The sequence below is a fragment of the Chelonia mydas genome, chromosome 6 (genome assembly GCF_015237465.2).
Source record: "Chelonia mydas isolate rCheMyd1 chromosome 6, rCheMyd1.pri.v2, whole genome shotgun sequence".
Taxonomy (NCBI): Eukaryota; Metazoa; Chordata; order Testudines; family Cheloniidae; genus Chelonia; species Chelonia mydas.
Genome location: NC_051246.2, coordinates 77,052,047 through 77,074,504, shown reverse-complemented (window position 1 = coordinate 77,074,504; position 22,458 = coordinate 77,052,047). Strand labels below are relative to the sequence as shown.

The 22,458-nt window shown below is 39.9% G+C and overlaps 1 protein-coding gene across 1 annotated transcript in view; it reads left to right on the top strand.

The window, feature by feature from the left end:
- The window catches only part of LOC102941293 (neuroendocrine protein 7B2), a 79,577-nt gene extending 61,750 nt beyond the window's left edge, over positions 1 to 17,827 (top strand). The window contains exons 3-6 of the mRNA XM_037900508.2: positions 1,939 to 2,088; positions 8,809 to 8,921; positions 14,917 to 14,970; positions 17,214 to 17,827. Coding sequence (XP_037756436.1) covers positions 1,939 to 2,088; positions 8,809 to 8,921; positions 14,917 to 14,970; positions 17,214 to 17,309 — 413 coding nt within the window. The 3' untranslated portion in view covers positions 17,310 to 17,827. The remainder of the gene's footprint in view (positions 1 to 1,938; positions 2,089 to 8,808; positions 8,922 to 14,916; positions 14,971 to 17,213) is intronic.
- The last annotated feature ends 4,631 nt before the right edge of the window (positions 17,828 to 22,458 follow it).

The window sequence follows — 22,458 nt, the reverse complement described above, 5'->3', positions numbered from 1 at the left end:
ATTATTCCCTATGGTTTATAGCATATTTTTCTAGCGCTTTGTCCAGTCCAATGACTCAAACAGTGGTGTTTCCACTGCTTCCCTTGGAAGTGTAATAGGTCTCACCAATAAGCAGTGATTTTCTGATATTTAGTCTATTTTCCTTTGTTTTAACTCCTGGTGAGTACCAGGTTCAAGAGAGCAGTCTTATACTGTCTTTCCTGGATGATAGTGTATATGTTTATATCACATTATTGTGACTCTGTAGCTCCATTGTATGTAACTGTAAAGTGTTTATCAAAATCAACAACATTACAGTGCTCAAATTAATGCAGTTTGTGAATTACTGTACATAAAATATCTGTCTTGTTCACTCACAGCACTTCATTTTGACCACTTCAGTCTTTGCTGGATATGCTATTTATCATGGTTTAAAAGGAATTAACTTTGCAAACATGACTAAATCACTCAAGTGTGCAAAAATATGGTATTAGTACAGGGGCAATTATCTGAAAATCTTTTGGAAAGAAGAAAAAAACCCTGACTACTGATACTGAAAAGCAACAATCCTTTACATATATTGCATTGTACTCAGACAAGGGAATGTTTGGCAGTCAGTTTAAACGTTAATTAAATATATATATATATATATTTAGCACACTGGAGCCTGCTAAATACCTCTGTTTCCTTTATGGACAGAGCTTCGGTGCCAAGAGGTCTGAACCATGTACAAGTATAGATATGCTTGTATCTGCAAGATTGTCCCATTGTGAACCAAACAGCATACATGAATGTACAATCACGTATTGATTATGTGGTTCTGTAGTTGTCTGGCTATACCGAAAGAAGGACAGGAGACATTTGACATGGATTTAATCAGGCCGCAACTTCATTATTAGATGTCTGGGACTATCAGGCAGATAAAAGTGTACAGTGCAGGTAACCCCATGTTTATTCCATAATTACCCGGGTGGCTTTTATCAGCTCCCCTTCTTTTTCCATCCAGGTTCCACTAGCAAATCCATGGCTGGGACCTTGCCATCCATCCCTACTCCCTCGTAGGAGGGTTAAGGTGGGCTATAATAATGTGGGGTTGGCTCCCTGCTGTACCAATCAGAGGAGTCCCCAACTGCCCCCTGTTTGCTCCTTTACCAAACACCTCTTTTTAAGTCCTTTTCCAAGCCTTTTATCCGGTCACTGTATACCTTTCCTGTGGAGTACCTGCACTGGACATCCACCACAAGGAGGCTCCAGCCTCAGCCTGCTCCGGGCAAAAGCGGGGCATTAGGGCACAGGGCTGCCCCTTTAAACTCCTCATTCTCAGGGGATGAGACATATTTTCTATTAACAATTCGGGCTATTACTCACTTTTATTTCTGTTACTTTAGGAAAGCACTTAAATTCAGCGTTAAGAATTATTTAAAGGCACAAATATATTTTTAGTTGTATTGTGTATATAACCAGCTTTACTATAACATCTGAGTTCCTTTCATACAGCTGAATTTATGAATTTATCTTCAAACTGTACACACAATGCTATTTCTTTTTTAACTTTGTCTTCTTGGCACAGTTCTGTCCTGCAACATGATTACTGTTCTCTGTCGTGAATGATATCATTTGTAGCTGAAGATTACAGTACGGTAAAGGTGTTTTGTTTAAGTTCCACTATTGTTCGAACATTAAATATTTGTTTCAGTATTTTCCTACTATCTCTTATGTATTTACAAAAAACGTGGACCAAGGTTTTCAAATATGAATGCCTGAAGTTAGGCTTCCTAATCCATTTTTAGGATCTAAGTGGCCCAATTTTCAAAAGTGCTGAAGAAGTGCTAAAAGTGGGATTTGAAGCCTGAATGAGGCTCTCTTTTTGAAAATCTTGGTCTGGATTTATTGGAAAAACTAAAGCAAAATCTTACTTTTAACCTTGTAATATTATGTGCATAAATCTGTCTTCATTAGGTGGTGCTCATGAAGGTCTTCAGCACTTGGGTCCTTATGGCAATATCCCAAATATTGTGGCTGAGTTGACAGGAGATAATATACCAAAGGATTTCAGTGAAGATCAAGGCTATCCTGACCCTCCAAATCCCTGCCCTATTGGAAAAACAGGTTATTCTATTCTATTCAGATTCTTTATACCACGCTCATCATCATAGTATCTGAGCACTTTCCAATAGTGCATTAAGTCAGAGGTTCTCAACCTTTTTTGAATCATACTCCACCTGAGCATTTTTTTTACTTGTGGCCCCCTCACTCCCTTACAACAGTGAGAAGAATGGTGCATGGGGTCACAATGCCATTCAAATTCGGCCCAGCCAACCCTCCATCATGACAGGCAGATGTAGGTGTGTTTACAGGTGCCCTCAAGGCTGAGGTGTAGTGGGACTGCAAGTCAAGGGGGCCTTCAGGACAGAAGTGCAGGGGGCCTTGGGGCAGAGGTGTGTGGGGTTCAGCTGAGTGGTCAACTGGGGGTTGTGCTGGACCTAAACTCTTGTTTTGTAATTGGTTTGATGTTAAGTTGGCAGCAGAGTCCGTCATCCTCCAATAAGAGCTGGATTACCCCATCCCCATTCCTTCAATCCCCAGGGCAGGGTTGGGGTGATGAGCCCCTGCACCCTACAACTGGCCCCATCTCTGAGACCCGTGGAGGCCCTGTGGGGGAGTTGCAATGCGGGGGCTCCCCGTCCCAGAGATGCACCCTGCGTGAGGTAAAAACCCCAGCTTCCACCTGGCGCCACTCTCTGGGGCCTCCTCGAGCCCATCCCTGGCACAGCCAGGCAACCATGGAAGGCAAAGTCATCCAGGTTGCACAGGTGCCACTGCTGCCCTGAGGGCTTGGCCCACGCCACCTGGCAGAGGTGGAGCTGCACCTGGGTGAAGTGTGAGACCAGTGCTAGGAGGGCCAAGCCCAGGTGGCGGTACTCGATGTGGAGCCGGGGCAGCAAGCAGGGCGAGCCCCCTGGCGAGCTGGGTCCCTACCTGCAAGGATCTCCATCCCCCTCTTTGTCCACCTCTGCCACCGCCTCCAACAGGTCATGACAGAGAGGCAGCTGGGCCAAATCATGTTTGTTCTCTCATCCTCTCCCCTTGGGGGAGGTATAAGTAAGGCTAAGATTTTGTCACAGATATTTTTAGTAAAAGTCATGGACAGGTCACAGGCAATAATAAAAATTTAACAGAAGCCTGTGACCTGTCTCTGATTTTTTTACTAAAATATCCATGATATAATGAAGAGCCTGGGCAGCTGCGGGTAGGCTGGAAGCTCCAGGATCCCCCTCCGCTGGTGGCTCCAAACTCCGGGGGTTCCCCCTGCCACCCGCAGTAGCTGGGAACTGCAGGAGTCCCCCTTGCTGCCCATGGCGGCTGGGAGCTGTGGGGGTCCTCCCCACCTCCCGCCCACAGCAGGAAACCCTCTAGCTCCCAGCCCGGGCTGGCTGAAGTCATGGAGGTCTTTGGAAGTCACAGAATCTGTGACTTCCATGACCTCCGTGACTATATTGTAGCCTTAAGTATAAGCAGAGGAGTGTTTTTGTTTTGGAATTTATTTACACACACACAGACTCATACAAACAGGCACATACAAACACACACACTGCTTGATGTTAGCGAAAGCAAGGTCTTTACTTACCATAGGTGGTAGTGAGGGTTGTGATAGTTCTTAGTTTCTGGGGATGTTCGTTCCACAGTCTTGGGCTGGCCCCCAAGAAAGCTCTGTTTCCTGCATGAGCTTTACCCTCATGGTAGAAAATTCCATTGTGCCAGAAAAGCAAAGTGGTGTTCATCTTGGAGCTTTAGCTGATCCTTTCAGATACCCTGGGCACAATTCATGTGAGTTCATAGTTCACTAAGGGACAGATCCAGCTGTGGTGTGCCCAAAGGGTTCCAGCACTGAAATCAGGGGCTAAAATCTGGTTGTTTGCCATGGGAGCTGAATGGGCTCCAATGGGAGTGAGCACTATATTATTTAAACCATATTTTAAATTTCTGAACTTAGATGTACTTTCATAATTGAGAAAAGTTTTCTGTGTGGTATTTAGTAATGGTATTTGGATGAGATACACTAACACAATTATCCTTAATCTTTTCACTAAATGTTCAGACTAGCTGTAGAGCTGTTCAGAAAAGAAAAAAATATTTTTCATAAACATTTTTTGCAACGTTTTCCCCATTTTTTGTCAAAATTCTGAACATTTCCAAACAGCCCTAATGATAACTTTATATGAAATGTATGAAGAGCTCACGATTGCTGCTATGTAGAGATAGACAAAAAGTATGGTGACTGCTTCTCTTTGAAGTAGTATCTTACATTCATATTCAGTTCAATGAACATTTTGTCTGACAGGTTTAGATTATATTTTTCCCTACTGCAGGGAAATTTTGTCTCCTGTATATTTACCCCTCAGATCTTCTGCTAGTGGTTAGAAGAGCAAGATTAAAATTGGTACTTCAATGGAGTGATGTTTAAGAGACTCCCTTCTATTCTTTTTCTTAGCTAAATAACCATGATTTTGCCTAAGATGATGCATCCAGACATGAGAATTGAGAACATTCCTGGAAAAGTGCTGCTAACTGTGAAACCTTCTTTCATGGATACATTCTGAGTGGAGATTATATCTACTAATATCTCAGTAGGATGGTTTTCAGAGCCTTAAGTGGAAACTCAAGTCTGTGTCCAAGTGGTGACTGTTAAAACTATATTAAGCAAAGAAATTACTAGAGAACTTCCTCATTGAGGTTTGTGGATTTGTTTAATGGAAAACAAATCTTTCCAAGTTATTGTTTATACAGTAACGCTGGTATCCATCAGTGCTGGATTAAGGCAATCTGGGGCCCCGAGACAGGGCCACCACAGCCCTGCTACAGCCCCATCCCTGGCTTGAGGTGATAGTGATGGGTCACCCACGCACAGCCCTCTGCTCAGGAATGGTTGAGGAGCAGTACCCTACACAGCTCAGGTGTGGGGTGGTGGGAAGTGGTGGCAGGGAGCAAGTTACAAATTATTTCTGTGCTTGGTTGGTAGTTAGGATGAGGGGCACAGTGGTAGTTCAGGAGGATTTCTCCCAAGCAGGTGAGGAATAGCAGTGGTGGCTGGGGCCCCCTTTCTCTCTGGGCTTATCCCTAACACTGAGCACATCTACATTGCATTATAAAACCCATGGCAGCATGTCTCTGAGCCTGGCTCTACAGACTCAGCCTCACCCTATGGTGCTAAAAGCAGCAGTGTCAATGTTCAGGCTCAGGCTGGAGCTTAGGCTCTGAAACCCAGGGAAACGGGGGGAGAGGGGGCAGGGTTCAGAGCCTTAGCTCCAGTGCAAACCCACAGTGTCTGCATTGCTGTTTTTAGCACCACTTTAGTTCATACTTTAGGATAGTATGAACCCTGCAATCCCAGTCCATAGATCTGGGACTTGCTCCCTGCATAGACCTGCTCACTAATGCCTGCAACAACAGTGGGCTTGGGAGGAGGGAAGTAGGCTACAGGCTCCAGCAATAGGCTGGAGGTCCCTTCCCCTCCAGCAGTGGTAATAGTCTCCATTCCTCTTGGCCCATCTAAAGAGCTGCAGCGATGGCAAGAACAGTAGTCAGGAGGGAGGCAGAAAGCAAGTCCCATCTTCACAAAAAATTCAAAGCAGTTGTCTAGGGCCTTGTCCCTCCCCAGACCCCCCGAAGAACCTGAAGTGGCAGTGCTGGGCTGCCCTCTCTTCAAAGGTACTTACCAAAGCTGGAGACCTCTACTATGAGTAGTAGGAGTTAGGACTCTTGTCTCTTCGTTTTCTTCATTCCTCCAGTGGAGCACACAGTCTTGTGCTCCTTACAGACTCTGGCCTCTGCATGATAGCATCACTGTGATATCACCAAGCAAAGACATTATTCCTGAACCAGGAGCCCTAGCACTATAGCTATGGTGCCTAAAGAATAATCTTACCCTTGTCCATAATTATATTGTTGCTCCTTTTCCCGATAGCAGCCAAGTGGTAGTAGATGTCCAGGGCATGGCAGGTTGGCTATCCAGTGGAGGAGGAATCAGTGATTATATACTAAGTGGAACTTCTTTTATTTATATACATATACCAGTCCTAGAACAGAAGAGGTCAAACAGCATGCAGGGAAATCCCTTCTTGCAGGAATATCAGTCCAATATCAGTGCCCGGTTCTCAGGGAGCTACTGTCTTTATGAATTGATGCTAATCAGAGACTGAAGCAGACAGTATATTCCTCTAGCTGCTTGCACAGCTTCCTCCATGCAGAAATAGTCTCTAAACAGAACTTTGCATAGCCCAGAACCTAACAACACTGCTTGTCTTCCCAAGACTGAATACAAGAAAAAGAATTTGGAAAACTTTGTGCAACAGCACCACCTGGTGGCATCTGCCATAACAATGTTTTACAGTATGTGCCATTTTGGATTTTCCCTGCAGAGCCCGAGTGTGGAGTGGTTGCATTAATGGGTACTGCTGCATGGCCGAGTCTAGTTTACTTTTAATAGGCCAGAATGGAGATTGAGTAGCTGAGCATTTCATTAGTAAGAATGTCTCTTTAGACTCTTGAGAGTAAGGGAGCAGAAGCACAATCTGCTTGAGACTTATTTTCACCACAGTAAGCAGGAGGGTGCCTTGTGCTTAAACTTAATTGCACCACATGTAGCCTCTGCTCACACCTCTGTTGAAGCACACTAATCTTATGCTGCCTGTTGCACCCCACACCAGGATTTGCAAATTCATAGTTATAATGTCATGATGAACTTTTGCAGCAGTTCTTTACAAAAATTAGTGAGTTTTTAAAAAAATGGACAATACACACACAGAGACATAAAAATAAAAGAATAGTTCAGGGCCTGTTTCTGATCTCTTAACTGAGATAACTCAGAAACTCCCTGGAAATCAGTGAGCCAGTTAAGATCAGTATCAGAACCTCGGTGTTTTACAAGGATTTTGAAACAATTGATTTTTCTTTATTTTAAAAAAAATGAAATTATGAATAATCTTATTTATATTCAATGAGAGTACACCACTTTAAGAGAATTACTTTCTCTAATTTCTTGCTCTACAGAATCATCTTTATCATTACCTGCTGGATTCTAGGCTAAAGATTTATTCATTAGGAGTGATATTCTGGCCCCAGTGAAGTCAACAGGAGTTTTGCCGTTAATATCAATAGAGCCAGGATTTCACCTGAGAGAGGCAGCATAGATGTCTGTTCCAGTCATGCTTCCTATTGGCTCTTTGTCTCTGTAGACCTGTAATGTATGTAAGCAGCTTCGGTGTCTTTGTACTTGGCAGGGCAGCTATTCTGAAGTGACCCTTCTTGAGGCATGGAAGACAAGTTAACAAAAATCTTCATTAATTGTGTCCTCTCATCTCAAAAGTTATTGGTTCTACACCAAAGTTATTAGCTTTTTTTATTTGCCAATTCAACTACTGCTAATTTACCCTTTTTATCTAGTTCCATAAACAGGTCATAAGCACCTAGGTAAACAGATAGCAGAAATGCCTTTTCAAAGCTCTGAACAACTGGCAGAAGAAACTCCATGCACTGTCCTTCATCTGGGTCAATATATTTCAACACAGTTGTATTCAAGAAGGATTGTGTTGGATCATAAAAGGTTTCAAGGCCTTCCTCAAGTCTGCTTCTGTCTCTACTGTTAGTTTTTGTCTTAGAAGTTGTTTGAAAATGGCACTTATGCTTCTGTAATACTGAGGACCGCCCTTCTCTCTTGGGGAGGAGCTGTCATCAAGGAGCTAGTCTCGGATTCCAGGTTCAGTTCCCTGCTTTGCCACATACTTACTGTGTGACCTTGGGCAAGTCATTTAGTGTCTCTGTGTCTCAGTTCACTGTATTTTTAGGGGATAACAGCTCTTCCCTTCCTCAAAGGGTGTTTTGAGGATACATAAATTACAGATTGTGAAGAGCTCAGCTACTCTGATGATTGGTGTCATTTAAGTATCTAAAATAGATCTCATCATAACAGCTGTAGGTGGAAAATGGCCTCTACAAAGTCCAGTTGTTCTCTTGTGATGACACCAAGTTCAAACAGCAGTACAACCTGCTGACAAACCTATCAGACAGGTTTGTCAGCAATTTATGAATATTAATCCTGCTGATGCTCTGAGATGCAACTTGAGGAATTGTCCATTGTATTTCAAATGTGGTTGCTGGACATATCAAACTGTTAACTGAACTGCAGAATTGCCTTTGCTGTGCAAACTTCAGCCTCAAACTGCATTGAAATAGGGGGTAAGTGCCACGTTAAAGATCTGCAGTTCCCCTGAACAGAGTGGCTAACGAGAAATGTAGCTCCATTCAGGTAGTTGCTTATTAAAGCAGATTCTACCTGGACTAACATAGGCATTCTGCCATAGGCTTCCAAAACAGAATTGCTGAAATCTCTTCACCAGAACCAGTTTGACTCTAGAGAAAGTTGCTGTGGTAGTTGATAAATTGCACAGATATCTCTTTAACACTGGGGATTTTTTTTAAAGTTGGGAGAACACAGTGTTCTGTCTAAAAAAAAATTAATTTGTGCCCTTGATTGGGTGTGATGGTGGAGTGTGGTGGTGGGCGGGGGGAAGAGGAGTGGAATTGGAAAAGAAATAGATTTAACTTTCAAGCTGCAAATGGGTTGACCTTAAGAAGATTTTTATAAAAATTAAAAATACCCTAACCATGCCCTTTCAGAGAAAAGCTGTGTAGCATTTCCAGTATCCCAGTTTTTATTTAAAGTTTGTATTGCATAACTGAATTTAAGAAATGTTGCCACTAAATATGAGTTGCTCATAGTGCACTGTGCAAGTTGGGAAGCAGTTAATGCTTTCTAATTGATTTTTGCAGCTGACGATGGGTGTCTAGAAAACACACCAGACACAGCAGAGTTCAGTAGAGAATACCAGCTGCACCAACACCTTTTTGATCCGGAACACGACTATCCCAGCCTCGGCAAGTGGGTGAGTAAACCAGTCTTCTTTATTTTTGCAGCAGATGGAATGTCTGCTGGGTCTGCTAAATGGTACCACACAGCTGTAAGGAGAAAGCTAGGGGTTCCTTTCTCCTGAAAAAAAGAATCATTTGAAAGGAAACTTCTTAAAGAGATGTACCTACACCTATTTAAAAGAAACCAACGTCAAATTAATGGCAAAGAAAAAGTGAAAAATATATTACTGATCAAAAGGCAATGAAAGTTATAGAAAATAGAAGCCTCTAGCTTATCACCTGTTCTAAAGCATGATGACTATGTACCTGATAAATCCAAAGACCCAAATGGATCGTATTCCAACTACAAGCCACCGATCACCAAACCTATTTATACATTTTAGCACAAAATTTCAGATCACAACTATAGACCAGGGCCTAGATTTTTAAAGGTATGTGGTCATTGCTTCATTCTGCATTCAAGGCCTACGGCCCAGATCTTCAAAGGTAATTAAGTGCCTAGTTCCCAGTGAAATCAAACGTGCCTAAATACATTTTGAGGATCTGGACTTACATGACTTAAACAGCTCAGTCCCATTTTTAAATGTGACATAGGCATCACTGACTTTCAATAAGACTTAGGCTCCTAAGTCACTTAGACCTTGCAATGCTGAGCAGAGCAATGCCTAAATCCCTTTAAAAATCTGGGCCTGGGAGACAAGTAATTGGAGACTATACTGTTAGCTAACACACTGAGTTTTAGTATTGACTTTAGTGAGACCAGGATCAGGCCTTAAAATGACCCAGTTGAAATATCCCCACTCTGAAGCTTCCATCATATACAAAGAGACTCTTTTTCAATAAAATTACATGGAGTCGAAGCTGTATTACAAAATTAGTTGAATTTTTTTGGACCATGACAAGATTTTGAATACATTCTGGATAACAAATATAGCAAGTAAAATAGGGGCAAAATCTTGCTCTGTTCATACAAGCACTACAATAACTTCAGCGAGACTACTTACATGAGAATGCAGGCCAGATTTGGTCTGAGGAGAGTTCCGCTTCTTTATCTTAAAAGATACACTATATCAATTAGATGTCTAATACCAAATCTAATACCAATGTAAGGCACCATAAAGACAACAATTACAGGTCACCACTAGTACTTGTAGAACAAATCAAGAAATCTTATACATAGTTGTAACTCTTTAGTTTAGATAAACTTATGCTAAACCAGCTTTCCATATGCAGATATTGATAAACGGACATGCTTGGCAGCGCCTCCTCTTGCTGTAATCACGAGACAATGATACATCATTTAGGACCAGCCCAGTTTAAGATTTATAGCCTTAATTACTTCACTTATATGATCCCTAAAATTCTAGGCAGAGTGAAGCCAAAAATCCAAATATTGGAAACTCTTATTGCAGTCTAAATAATTAGCATCAAAGGTTGTAATATTAAAAACACCAGATGGTGAACTCAGTTTACTATTTATGCCAGATAACATTGTTAGTTTTCTTATTATTCATAAGTAATTTATTTTCATAATGCCACTTTGAAGACTATAAAAACATGTCTGCAAGTTTTTGGACTATAACAATATGTCAGAACCAGGGTACATCATACTATGTTGTCATTAATGATATACACTTAACCAATTGTGGGCAATCATTGGTTAATATTGTAAGATACCTTATCTTGAGCTTTGTTGGGTTATTTTTTTAGTTTTCCATCAGTTACTACTAATTCAGGAAGAAACTTCCCACATATGGATTAAAACAAATTGTTTGCTCCCCAACCAAAATTATATGAGGCAGCAGCAAAGCCAAGTCCAGATCTTTTTAATTAGAGATGAAACAGCTGCTAATATCTATGGTCAAATGCTCTGCTGAGATCCAGCATAGTTGCCCCAATTGCTTCCTCATCATACATTGTTATATATTAAAAAGATAAAGAAATACAGCGAATGCTGCTGTTGTAAGTAGATTTTACTCTGGGAGAACTATAGCAGAAGGGCAGTCTAAAAATTACCTAACTGAGATTTTAAAAATAAGAGCCATATGATGAAGTGGTACAGGCCATTCAGTTTTAGGTCACTGTTTGGAATCTGGCTTAGATATGAAGTGAGTGACCAAAACTAGTTGTTCATAGCCTGTGAGTTGTCCAGTACACAACTGTATACACCCACATCATCTGACTCCTCCCAACCCTCCCTCCTCCCCCCCCGCAGCTGTCTTTAGTTGACGCATGCATTGGCCGTTTCAGTAGAGAGGCCAAGGACTGAATAGACATAAGGGGTGAAATATTGTATTATTCTAAACCAGATTTCCCCAAATGGTCTACGTTACAGGAGGCTGTAGAGTCCTGTAACTAAGAATCACTGCACCCCAATACCCATAGAGTCAGGATATCCTCTATATCAGCACAAAACCTGGTCCACTGTCAAGGGCACATGTTAGCTTCTCTCTACCCTGTAGCTTATCTCTTAAACTGGTGACATCGATCTAGAGAGGTGCATGAGCTGTTGCTGACTTCCAGAAAAACTTCCACTGAGACAATTTAGTCTTTCACATGGGAATATTTCTTAGACTGGCTGACACCAGAAGTTTTAAACATGCTCATGCTATGGGAGGCAAGGAAAAAGAAGAGGCAATAGAGTTCTGTCAGGCTATCTGACTCATAATGATACATGTGGAGAATTAAAAGACAATGACATTTTTGAATAACATTTCTTTGTACTAAATAACATGAATTTCCATCTCATCTTGAGGCTAGAAACAGTGCTGGTTTAGTTTATCAGTTAGAGTGGGTGGACCAGAGCCAGTAAAAAAAAAAAAAAAAAAAGATAAATGGAGAGCAGGAATGTAAGTGCACCAGAAGACAGAGACTTCAGTATGAAAGAAATTGCCATCCCTGATCCTTAGATCTTGTTGAAAGCCTGTAGCTAGCACTTTATAGATTTCTGTTTGTACTGACTTTTATTATGTTTACTTAATATCGAAAGATGGTGGGAAGCAGAACAGTATAATATGATAGCTTAACCTCACTCATCCTGTTGGAGCTGGAGTCTCCAAGTGCTGAAATGAGCAAAGGTGTAATTTTTGGACGTCTCAGAAAGATCAGCTTTCTTCTTTTAAAACTTGACCTTGGGTGGTGACTTTGTAACCTATACACCTCCTGGGTGTGGTGTTCTGTCCGGTCTAGTGGCACTGAGAGTGCTTAGAGAGAGAGATAAATGAGTCTGCTCTACAGCTTCTGCCAATAGGGAGTTGGCTTTTAGCTCATGCAGTAGAGGCTCCATGCACTAAGCTCCAGAGGTCCCCAGTTCGATCCTGCCCTACGGACAGACCCCACATTACAACCTCACACCTTTGTCTCTCAGAAAGATGTCTCCCCCACTCATCAGGGATGGTTCTATGTCAGTAAGTGAGGACCTTTTAATGAATGGGGGGATGATATCTGTTCATATTTTTATGGCAGCCCTACCAGGCTAGTATAGCTGAAAGCAATTGCTGTTCAACAAGGGCAGGTGGCATGAAATGTTACAAAAGAGGTGTAATTCACAGCTGAATTAGAGGGAGGGATTCTCATCAATTTTGACACTGTTTGCTCACAAGAATGGAACCGTTAAGCAAAACATAGGGATGGTGTGATTGCAGTACACCCTGCCATTTGGCTTTTCATCAGTGGATAGTCCATCTAAAGAACAAGGAGTTTGATAATTTTTCAGCCAGATTCTGAAGGCATTTGGATGTTTTATAATAGATTTTTAGAAATGTATGTACACAGTTATATGTGCATTTCTATGGTAATTGTGCATGCTAACTGCCTGTTATCAAATAACTGACTTACAGCAATTGTAATAATCGGGAGCACCAATTATGTGGACACATTTTTGCTCAAGCACATTTCTAAACATTGGAGCAGCAATAATGATTATTAGGAAGGGTTACATCAAGGGTTGTTGACCCTTTTTAATGTTGGACAATAACAACAGATTATTCAGTTCAATGTGCTATATTTCTGCTTGGAACTGTACATAAAACTTCAGACATGAAGACTATGTGACCTGGAGATTCTGAATTGAATGATAAAAAGTATTCCTCAAGGTAGTAAGTGTACAACATTGCTATTGCATTATTCCTTTTAAGTAAGTTCTGCTAAATGATCATATAAATCCAAAGCATGGAGCTGGGCAATCTCATTGGCTTGAAATTATCACCAATGAGATCTAAGAAGAGATTCCACCTCCCATGCACCCATCTATGGCATTAGCCCGGTTGGTTACAAACATCATAATTTGAGTATTTAGGCCCCAATTCAGACCCTAGTGCTCAGACTGAATAACTGGGCTGGATGCTAGGGAAATGCACAGAGAGAAGGGGAAAGAAATCATCCACCCACGAGGTTGTATGAGCTGTATGCTGCTCTGAGGCCCAAACACATATGCCCCTTCACAAGCACATATTTTCAGATTTGCTGTTACTACATGAACCCAATCTTAGATCATAACCCTATCTGCTCTGTGCTACACATTATACTTAAATGGAAGTTATGGTCTTAAATCACTTCCAAATAGACTAAACAAAATATGATCTTTTTGAGGAAGAGCAGTTCAATTGTGAGGAATTTTCCTGCCTGATACAAGTGTTCGCTTTAGTAGCCGTGCCCCTTTTTCTATGACAGAGACTATTTTCCCCCCTTGATGAAAAGTATAAGGTCAAACAGTGTATGAAGATAAACTGCAAATGATGTGCTGGTTCCTACAGGGAATAATTTACACATCTGCCCTTTTAAAAATGTTAAATTGAAGTTTTCCCCAAGTGAGTTTGCATAAATGATTGTAGCCAAGAATGTCTCTCTTTGGCCAATTTACTCTCTGTTCCTTTGCCTTTCTGGCACACCCCAGATGAAATAGTTGAGGTTGGGCAAGAGATATGCCTTGTGAATTTGGGTTTAATGAACATGAAATGTACAAAACACAGTTTTGGCAGATGTCATTGTAGCTCTCCAAAATGTTTGTTTTTCTCCTATCAAGGCTGCACAGAGGGTAGAAATGTTTTGTGAATTTGTCTCTCATTCTCTATTTACATGATCAATGTTAGGTCAGTTGTTTATAGCAGAATTAATGGCATTGTTTATATACTGTTTGCCTTTAAAAATGTAATTCTTCTCTCATTGCATTTTCAGGTTGCTGCTTCTTTTTCTTTTTTTTTTCCTAAAGTATAATCAGAATTTAAACAAAATCTGTTGAGCATGTGTCTGATATTCCAGACCTTATTTGAGTTCACTACATGTATGAAATATAGCAATATGTGGAAACACTTATACAAACTGTGGTCACAAAGTCATATTTTTTTCCTCATCATAACTTTCCTTTCTGCCAAGACATTTTTTGGCAGATTTTAAAAGGTTCACTCTATTAAAAATGTTATAGACCAAATGGTTTTTAGAAGCTTTATTGGGGGCACTATTTAAACAAAGGAAGGATTGGGCACTGAAAGAATTTCAGCAGAACTTTTTTGCATAGAGAATAGTAAATATATGGAATAAAATACTCACAGAAATAGTGTGAGTGACTAAGATAATGATTTTTTTAAAAGGAATTTGGAAAGCATATATAAAGAAAAATATTGAACAAGTACAATTATCATTTCAAAAGAAAGGAAGAGAACTACAACAGACTGGTATCCCAGCTTCCTTGTATTTTTTAATTAATAATAATTTCCCTGATCACTGAGGCCCTGTACACAAAAAAAATTACAATACAGTATAACATCTCAGACTATCTAATATGCCTGTGTTTATAATTGTTGATGACACTGACTATCCCTGAAGAATAGCAAAATATTGTATTAATAGCTGCAGTAATCAAAATGTTTCCTTGTGGTTTATCTTTCCAATAACATGACATTCTGATCTAAACTAGTTTCCAAAATGTTCATATGCTAATATTTAAATAACATAGTCTTGCTTTAAAAGAAGAGTTAACCAAATTTGATCCATATTTGTATTTTTTTGTAGAATAAGAATTTACTCTTTGAGAAGATAAAGGGTGGACCAAAAAGAAGAAAAAGGGTAATTGTCAGAACACAACTTGTTTTAATTTTAATATCTTGTTTCTGTGTAGCGCTGATGAAGATTAAAAAGGTAAAATCCTATTGCTGAAATGAAGAATTGGACTAATACATCTGTATTATAACTTAGAATACTACTTGAAGTCAAGACATTACTGTGATAAACTACAGTGCCTGGTTCCATAAAAGTCCACTAAGCCTAAATTTTATTATTCTATCACAGCCAGCTGCATTGCATTCAGAAGATGTATTCAAGTGAAAAACTTTCCCGTAAAATCTAAGAATTATATTAACTTGCTTTTTAAATAGGTTTTATTTTGCATAGGAAATGATTTTGAATAACATGGATAATTTCTCCTTCAAACTGAATTTTAAAAAATGAATTCCCCATAATAGGTATGTGTAAAATCCACTACCAATGCTAGATCCCCATAGAAAAGAATTCTGCCCTCAGCTGCCTGTGTCAACATGCCGTAAGGGTGTAAATCACAGCAGATTTTGTCCCTATAATTGATGTAGTTCTGTTAGTTTCAGTGAAGTTACTACTGATTTACCCCGGGTGTGAGAGGATAATTAGGACCATTATTCTGCATCCAGATGTGTCACAAACACAACTGAATGGGTTCTTCTCCTGATGACACAGAATTTTTGCACCCTCCATCTCGCTAACCCCTGACTTCTCTCACTGCTCCTGTCCCTTCCTCTGTCTCAGAAAAGGTATTTATCGTTCAACTTTGTTGCTGCTGCATTTCTCCATAAGAAGAAAATAGGACTTTGAAATGTAAAGTGCATTTCCACACTGGCAGCAGGGGTTCCATATTTATTAGAAAATGAGTAGTCTGTATTTGGAATAATTGAAGCAGAAAGTAAAAATATTGTTTTTCTAACTTCCTACCCTGCAATCTCAATCAGGAAGCTGGAAGTCAAGTTGAGTTCTTTCTGATTCACACATCACCAGCCATAAACATTTTGCAGTTAGAATTTACTAATCAATTCTGATGATTACTACATGACCCAGAAGGATATCCACCTCCCTCTCCTAGACTTTTGTTGGTTTTGCAGTGCTAACAGGGAAAAAAAGTATCAACTTATTGTAAGTCAGTAAAGTAAGCGGATGTGCCTCTGGGAGCAGATATGTAGCGTAGTTTTACATAGTAGAACTGCACTTTAAGATAAGATTAGTGAAATGTGCAGATCAAAAAGAAAGAAAGATGTTCTCTGTTTGCATGCTGCCTGACTTAACAGGGAATGTAATGCTTATCGTCCTCGTTTGAGAGAAAGGGTGGCCCAGTGGCTAAGGCACTAGCATGGAATTTGGGAGACAAGGATTCAATTTTCCACTCTGCTACAGCCTTCCTGTTTGACCTTGGGCAAGTCACTTAGCCTTTCTGTGCCTCAGTTTCCCATGTATAAAATGGGGATAATAGTTCCAGCTCCCTGTTAGTCCCCCTTTTCCACTGAAGAGAAGAGAATCAAGACATTAGCATTTTATTTAGATTATACTAAAGTTTCTAGTTAATCCTCTCATTTATTTCTCCACCTTGAGGGATTGCAGAGTAGGTACAAGGACTTTTTTCTTTTTAGTGGAATGGATTAATTTTTGCATTAGAGCTTATTTAGGGAAAAAATTGATTTATAAATATTAAAATTTTTCCCTGGGAGCTATTTGTTCTTCATGCACTGAGAAGAAAAATTGGCAACCAGAGAATGAGTTTTAATATTTGCAAGTCAATCAGTTCTTTCTAAATAAGCCTTGTGTCAACATTCCCCCCAAAGATTTGTAAAGCTGCGTGATGGAACTATATTATATCCTACTTTTACTAAACATGACAAATTATTGTAATCTAATCACATAAACACTGTGTGCATGTGAGTAATCCATAGAGTTCATTTGATTTATTTTCCTGTTCGGATAAAACACATATAGTATATTACTGATCTGGTCTGGTCTGGTAGAGGCTTAGGGTTCTTATTTTCCATATAGTGGAACTAGAGTACCCTGGACTGGGATCACTAGAGCACTGACAAATACACTAGAGTAATCACATGGAGGGCACAAACATTCCAAGAGTAATGATATGGGCATGTCTGCTTGACTGACAGGTCATTGGGAAGACAATCTATCAGTTTACATTTGACACTCAGATCAGTAAACATAGTTTTATATATCCATTATTGCTAGTTACCTTAGGATATATTTTCTCATTCCTAATCAGTATCTTTTTAATTAATTTTTTTTTTCAGAGTGTGAACCCATATTTGCAAGGCCAGAGACTGGACAACGTTGTAGCAAAGAAGTCTGTTCCTCATTTCTCAGATGAAGACAAGGGCACCGAATAAGTATAATGAAAATGAATGATGAAAACTCATGCCATCCTCCCGTAGATCACAATATTGCTTACATATAATCAGCTATTAAAATCCTTGCAAATGGCAGCATGTTTATTATTTATATAATTGTGGATGAAAAACAGATGTATTTATAACATTGTTCTCTTGGATAATGAAACTATGATTCTGCTTTCTGTTAAATTATGCTAATAGGACCTTTTAGTTGTTTTTGTTTTAGTCATGGAGCGCTTTTTAAAAATATTAGTCATTTTAGTAACTAAAATGTGAGTTAATAGCATTAAACAGCAGCTTGTAAAGTGGAAGATGATATAAAAAATTGCCCAGTTTAATTCCAGTGTTTATTCTTATATTTTCCCATGTTTGACACATGAAAATTATAGCTTTTTTTTTTTTTTTTAGTTCACAGATACTGTGATTTAACAAACTAAAGTAATGATAAATGTTGTTTTACCCAGATACTTTCAGCTTTTGGTCTATTTTAATAAATATTCAAGCAATCTACAATATTTACAGAGTGACGTTTTCCACAGTATTTGGAGGATAATCTGCCTTAGTTATTGCCATGCTAACTAGAAAACTGTGGTTTGAATCTACAGACTGAAGTATTTTTCCTGATCAGTTTTTATCATTTCACTATCTCATCCTTCCCAGACACTCACACTCACCTTGGCTACCTGCTGGTACGTCTCTAGTTTGCAGACTATGAAATCCAATGCTCCCTCCCCCCCCCCCCCGTTCCCTCCCCCGAGTGGCTACTGCATTTGTACATTTAAAAAGTGGCTCAATTCATACTCCTATGGAATGCCATGACTGAGGAAAATGACATTTGTGTATGATAACAAAGATCTCAGGTCAGATGTAGCTTATTTGTAAGTGGGAGGCTCTCCATTGTTTTTGGACATAAGGTGTCCTGTCAGCCTAAATTGCAGGACATGGGCCCCTTCCATTAAAACAGGGATAATCTTATAAAAATCAGGACAGGTACCAATGCTACCTGGCCCCAACACAGCACTTTATATATTCAGTATGACCCTCGGCCTCGTCACAATACAGTCACTACAACTCTGCCAATCAGCTGACTGATGATGAGTCAACACATGCACCTCTAAATATCCAAACTGGGCTATAGTGCTGATGAGATTCCCAGCTGTAGGCTAATCAATAGGCCTCACCCTGGGCCTTCAATTTTACCAGTTGTCTGGCAATGGTAAACCCTTTATCAGGCTACGTAAATTACTTGCTTTGCTGCAAGAGAAAAAACAAAGGTGAAAAAGGACCACCATCTATTCCATGGGCATTTAATACTCCTGTGCAAGAAGCAAGGTGAAAACCTGTAGTCCCTGTGTAGCAGCCTAACCCTTGGTGCTCCACCACTGGTTAGCTCATCTCAAAAGCCCTTGTTGCACTGGTGGACTGGAGGAGGATGCTGTTTCCCTCCTAAACCAACAAATTGATACCCACCTTCCAGTCAGGTGAGCTGTGATGGGGCCACCAGATCAAATTTTGTTACTTTTAGAAGGTATTTGGCATTGCTTTCCAACCCCACAGGCCACATTACACACTTGATATGTATTTTTCCTACATATCAAATGGCCCAGAGATTATAGTAAATGGGTTCACCTTATATTTATAAAACCTCAACCTGTGAGACAAGATACCCCCCTCACCAAAAAAAAAAAAAGCTCAACAACTTAGATTAGACAGAATGAACTAGGTATAAGACTGACAGGAGCTGAAATTCTACTTGAGGTTAGATGCAGGTTCACCAGATTTCCAAAAACTGGATTGAAGTGAATTTGAGTTTCCTATTGTAGCAATTACAGCTAATGTATTATTAGAATTAATAATACATTATTTATTCACTGATTCTTGCCTCTCTCAAACTGTTTGCAAGCAGATTGCAAAACTGTAGAATTTGCTCTACCATTTGAATTCATCATGAGTTGCTTCACATTCTTTTGTTTCTTACAAAGAATATATGAACAGAAGCTCTGAGTTGAAGGGAGTATGTTGTAGGGTGAGATTTGTAATTGGATATGGCAAGATGCTGAACACTTGCAACAAGATGCCGAGCAACCTCAACTCCCAAAAACTTCATCAGACATTGACTGTACTCAGGATTTCACAGAGCCAGATCCATACTTCCTACTTATCAAGCTTACTCAACCCTTTAGCCTGTTTTCCTGCTTATTCTCCATTCAGACTAGGAGTACAAAGAAATGTTTTGTTGCCAGATATTGGCTCTAAAATAGAAACTAAGGGCTATATGTCATGCCATCAGTTTCAGAGCAGAACTTTCCATTGATTTCACTGGCCCAAAATATATCCCTAAACTTCTAGCTTTGTCCTGCCTGCTGCTGCTGCGGCCAGACAGAATTCTAGTGAGACAAGCTGAGTGAGGTAATATCTTTTATTGGACCAACATCTGTTGGTGAAAGAGGCAAGCTTTCAAGCTCCACAAACCTGGAGAAAAGCTCTGTGTGGCTCAAAAGTTTGTCTCTCTCACCAACAGACGGTCCAATAGATGATATTACCTCTCCTGTGTCGTCTCCCAAATATCCGGGGACCAACAGGGCTACAACAACAGTGACAGACAGAATTTGAGTTGGCTGAAGCCTTTCCATGCCCTTAGGTCCCATAAAGCTGGAAGAGTGTTTCTTCAGATTACCAACCCCGCTCCCCCACAATGCCTTCTCCACTGTTAGGAAAAATGGTTCTACCGGCTCTCCAGGTTTACCATATAAAGGAAGCCCATTTAATTACTTCTCAGATTAAAGACTCAACCGCTAAAGTGACTCATTTTTCAGTCTTTTAATCCCTTTCATATGCCGTTCCATGTTGTTTGTACTTTGTAAATGCATAGCTTATAAAGGGAAGGGTGGGATGTGTGGTTTGCTTAATAACATCAAAAACACTCAGGTCTGGTTCCTTTAAGAGCAGCAGGCCTCAGTCACTTTATCCACACTACATGGTGACGTGATAATTAGGCACCACAAACCAACTAGATTACTGCTGAGGTACAGCCTGATAACTGTTTACAACTTCAACAAGGCCTGAGAAGCTGAACGTCTCTCAGTCATAGATCTGTGTGGAGATGGGAAAACAAGTTCTAGAGTTTGGAGATTTTTATCTTTTTTTAAACTTCATGTTACCACAAAGTAGTAAACCTTCCTTAAAGGAATTACCTGTTAAATGAACTCAAATTCATGGCAATTTGCTGAGTCCATTAAGCCCTCTTGACTGTACTTGAAATTAGGACACCCCCCAAAAAAACTATTGAGAAACTTTAACCTGTGGCTTTTGTATTCTTGATAACAGGATTAACAATTCTATCTTCAGCTCTGTGTATAGCCTGCCTTTCTGAAATGGGATAGCCAGGTCCTTTCACAATTAAAAGAGACCAAAGATCCAAAAAGAACTGTAGTTGTAAATAAAGACCCCTCAATATCTTTTCCTCAGACATGCCATATTTCTGCTCTGATGGAGTCAATCAGGAATTTTTGTCATTTTAAGATTATGATAGTTGTTTAATCAAATCAGTAGCAAAGCATATAAAGAGGCTAATCTGCAAAGCAAACTAAATAATATAAGGATGGGTAATGAGTAAACTGATATTATTTATTTTTATTGGCACATTTATGTTTATCTAAACAAAGTCCCTTTTGACAAGATTATTCGGTGCCTGATAAGGGACCTTTAAACAAACTGTGTAGTAGCTCCAGCTAGTGTGAGATGAAATTTAGTAGGGTTTTAGGTAGAGCTAGTCAGAACATTTTTCTGAAACAAATGTTTTGTTGCAGCATTTTACAGAGACCTATATCACTTCGTACAACCTTACTTTTGCCAAGAAGCTTTTCAGCTGTGTGAATCATGGGGGGAATGGCAAGGAAAAGGGCAGGGAAGACCAATGACAGCTGGGCAGTTAGGGCACTGATGTTGAAGACCCAGGTTCAAATCCCTGCTCAGCATGATTTGAAGTGATCTGGGATGAAAAACTCTGCTCTGAATCAACCACAGTAGGACTATGAAGCTGGGCCTCCCAAATACCAGTTCAATACTCTAGCCACCCATACCATTTTCACAAAACACATTTGAAAAGTTTTGTTCAATGTGGACCAAAACCAAATTTGAAACCTCGAAAGTTGCTGTGGGATGGAATTGTTGTTCTCTGGCCAGCTCTAGTTGTAAGATGGTGGGTACAATTCCAATCTCATTTACAATGGTGTAAAAGTGGTGTAATCCATTGACTTCAATGGCATTACTTCTGATTTACACTGTTGTAAGAGAGCAGAGATCAGGTCTCTGGGTTTTTTCGGATGAATGGGACAAAGAGTTTAAATTGCTGTAAAGTTCTCAGGTGCAGATATATTTACAATGTGCTGTGTGGAAAGAGACTGGGAAGGTGGGTAGATACAGAGGGCACAGCCACTAAAACCAAACGTGTCAAATATCCATGTCAAATATCGATCCATGTCTACTACCGTTCTATTAGCTGATGCAGCACAGCCAGGCTTTAAATTCCCTCTGGATCTACTCCCTCTTCTGTGCAGGATGACACTGGATGCCAGTGAAGCAAAGGATAGCATTTGCAGTCATGCAAGACCTCACCCCCGTGTCTCAGGTCAGTAGGGTCTGGTACTGCCTCTCTCTGAAATTAGACACACATCCTGATCTATACAAATTTGTAAGGGAAGGAAAACCCTTTTAGGAGAATGGAAATGCTTTGAAATTAAAAAACATAAAACAAAAACAATCCTGCACAAGTGCCCAAGTCCCACTGTGTGTATGTGCTGTGTGTGTACATTAAAAATTGCCAAATACAGTTTTAAACAAATTAACTGCAAATTTGTTCCTCCTTTACTTACCTAGCAAGAACTGTGTTCAGGTTGTCATGCTTCCTGTAGGTGGGCCAGCCACATCTCAAACCCCTACTACAAATTAAGGGAAGCAGCGTTACAGTTTTCTGTTAGTAAGTATTTATTTATCATTTTAAAATCTACACGGGTGTTGCATTAATGATTTAGGATTTCAGGTTTTTTGTTTTGTTTTTTTTTAATTAAAGCACTGCTGTTCCCCTTTAAATGTAAACATAAGGGCATTTAAGCAGTGGAACAAGCTGTCATCCCTGTCACTGGAG